Source organism: Pundamilia nyererei, unplaced genomic scaffold (assembly GCF_000239375.1).
Source record: "Pundamilia nyererei isolate P.nyererei 1_Seehausen unplaced genomic scaffold, PunNye1.0 scaffold00190, whole genome shotgun sequence".
In the NCBI taxonomy this organism is placed as follows: Eukaryota; Metazoa; Chordata; class Actinopteri; order Cichliformes; family Cichlidae; genus Pundamilia; species Pundamilia nyererei.
In genome coordinates, this window is record NW_005187591.1 from 26,202 (window position 1) to 28,426 (window position 2,225).

General features: G+C 38.6%; 1 protein-coding gene across 1 annotated transcript in view; it reads right to left on the reverse strand.

Moving 5' to 3' along the window:
• Positions 1–183: 183 nt before the first annotated feature.
• gpr161b (G protein-coupled receptor 161b) overlaps positions 184–2,225 on the reverse strand; it is a 16,088-nt gene continuing 14,046 nt past the window's right edge. Inside the window, exon 7 of the mRNA XM_005747150.1 lies at positions 184–602. Coding sequence (XP_005747207.1) covers positions 502–602 — 101 coding nt within the window. The 3' untranslated portion in view covers positions 184–501. The remainder of the gene's footprint in view (positions 603–2,225) is intronic.

Genomic DNA, 2,225 nt, shown 5'->3' on the forward strand with positions numbered 1-2,225 from the left:
CACGGATGCTTTAATTTTCTTGTTGATAAAGAAGAAGAAGAAACGGGGGCGGGGGAAGAAAGCTGTGGATCTTCTCCCCAAAAATATGTTTTACAAAACCTGGAAAAAATAAAAAATAAAGCCAAATGGTATCTCAAATATATCTGAACTTGGGTTTGATGGAAAATTTAGACTAAGTGTTTGACTTCAGCAACAGACGGCACCTGCTGACAGATACTGACAGCTGTTGTGGGTGTACAGAGCAGCTGATCTTGGGTCAAACCTGTGTCATACAGTTCTACTGAACAGCTGCTCTGTTGGTCCAAACCCAGTTTCCTGTGGAAATCACTTAAAAGTGAACCAGTGTTTGGACAAGTAATCCCTGTGACTCGTCAAAGTGATTCATTCTATAGCACCTTTTGAGATAAACATCACAAAGAGCTTAACAACAAAATCAACATAAAAAAATTAACCCACCTCAAGTCTAAAAAGATGAGACCACAGAGTCCACAGATCTCAAGCTCAGAAGCAGAGTGTTCTGGGGGGCCTCCTTTTACCTCCATGCATCCCTGCTGGGCAGGTATGGGGTGTAAAGGTGGACAGGTGCTGGTCTGTGAAGAGCTCTAAAAGTGAAAAGCAGATTCTGATCAATGGGAAGCCAGTGTAGCTGGCAGAGCAATGGTGTGACATGAGAACTTGGAATATGTAGTGAGAAGCCTCGCAGCAGTGGTCTGAAAAACCTGCAGATGTTCCAAGGACATTTTTGCTTAGACAAGTAAAAATACAATTACAGTAATCCACATGTGATGAAATAAGTACATGAATAATAATTTCCAGGTCAGAGCGTAACTCAATGGGACTTAACTTGGCAATAATTTACAAGTGATTAAAAACAAGAGTGAAACAGAAGTTTGACATGTATTAAGTGAAATCAGAGCCAAAGATTACTCCTGGCTGCCTGATAGAGACGAGTGCAGATTTAGCTCATTTTGGAAAGAAGACCAAGAGGTTCTTTCACCTTAGGCCCAAATCTGGGGCTCAAACAAGAACTTTTTCTTTAAGGAAGAAACACATTGAACATTTTCGTTAAAGTCATTTCACATTTATAGAGGTGATAAACTAATGTTACTGATGTCTTGAGGTTTGGGGTATCAGCTTTTATTCTTCCCTGCAGCATAAAGTATTTTATGATCCAGGTAACAAGCTGTCAACACAGATGTAGGTGATGCTGACTGTGCAGCTTGTTTGCAGAACAAGAAAAACAAACAGCTCAGTGATTCAATGTTTTGGTTGCTGTTTGGCTTCAGCTCTCATTCACAGCAGACAAAGAATTCAAACGATGTTTTATGTAAAAACTAAATTTAATGCAAACATTTGTATTAACACTTACTGTATATGAAAAGGTTACATCACTCAGGTGTACATTTTTTTTCTTACAAACATAATACCTGTTCAACATACGAGGTAAGACTGAAGCACCACAACTGGGCTCTATGTATAAAAAAAATTGTCTCCTAATACAGAGAGTGTATAAGATGAGGTACAACCCAGTGTACCAATGAATATTCCCTATGCTCAGGTTTCCTGATTCAACACTAAACACACAAACATATTTCTGACATCAACAAGATCGATTATTGATTCTGGACTTCATTTTCCTATGATCTCCATTTCTTGTTAGCTCATTCGGTCTTCACTGATAAGAAACTGCAGTGAAAGAGTACCCATTGTGTGTTTAAGTGCAATAACTCTGTTTGCCCACAGTCGCACGTAATCATGAAATACCAGGCCTCCAGCCGTGCTTACAGCAGGCACCTTATTCATACTACAGATATTAACAGACATTTTAGATTTTTTGCTGGCAGAATATGTTCATATATGCAAAGTGTTATGCCGTACCTTTACTAACATCACTGAACAAAATGCAAACTGCATCCCATTGTCACTGGAATGTGCACATATTAATTGGGTCATTTAGAAGTGTGTAAATGTTGTTATACCAAGTGTCTTTGACTCTGTTGAAACTGCAGCTACTAGAACACAGAACAGCTGTTCAGTCTAACTTAATTTGACTTTGATCTGCAAACTAAAGCCATTTCAACGACTCCTTTGTCAGTGTGTGTTTTCAGATTTATTTTTTTTTAAATAAATAAACATACCGCTTCCTAAACCTGGTTTTGCTGGAGGTTTCTTCCTGTTAAAAGGAAGTTTTTCCTTCTTACTGTCACCAAGTTCTTGCTCATAGC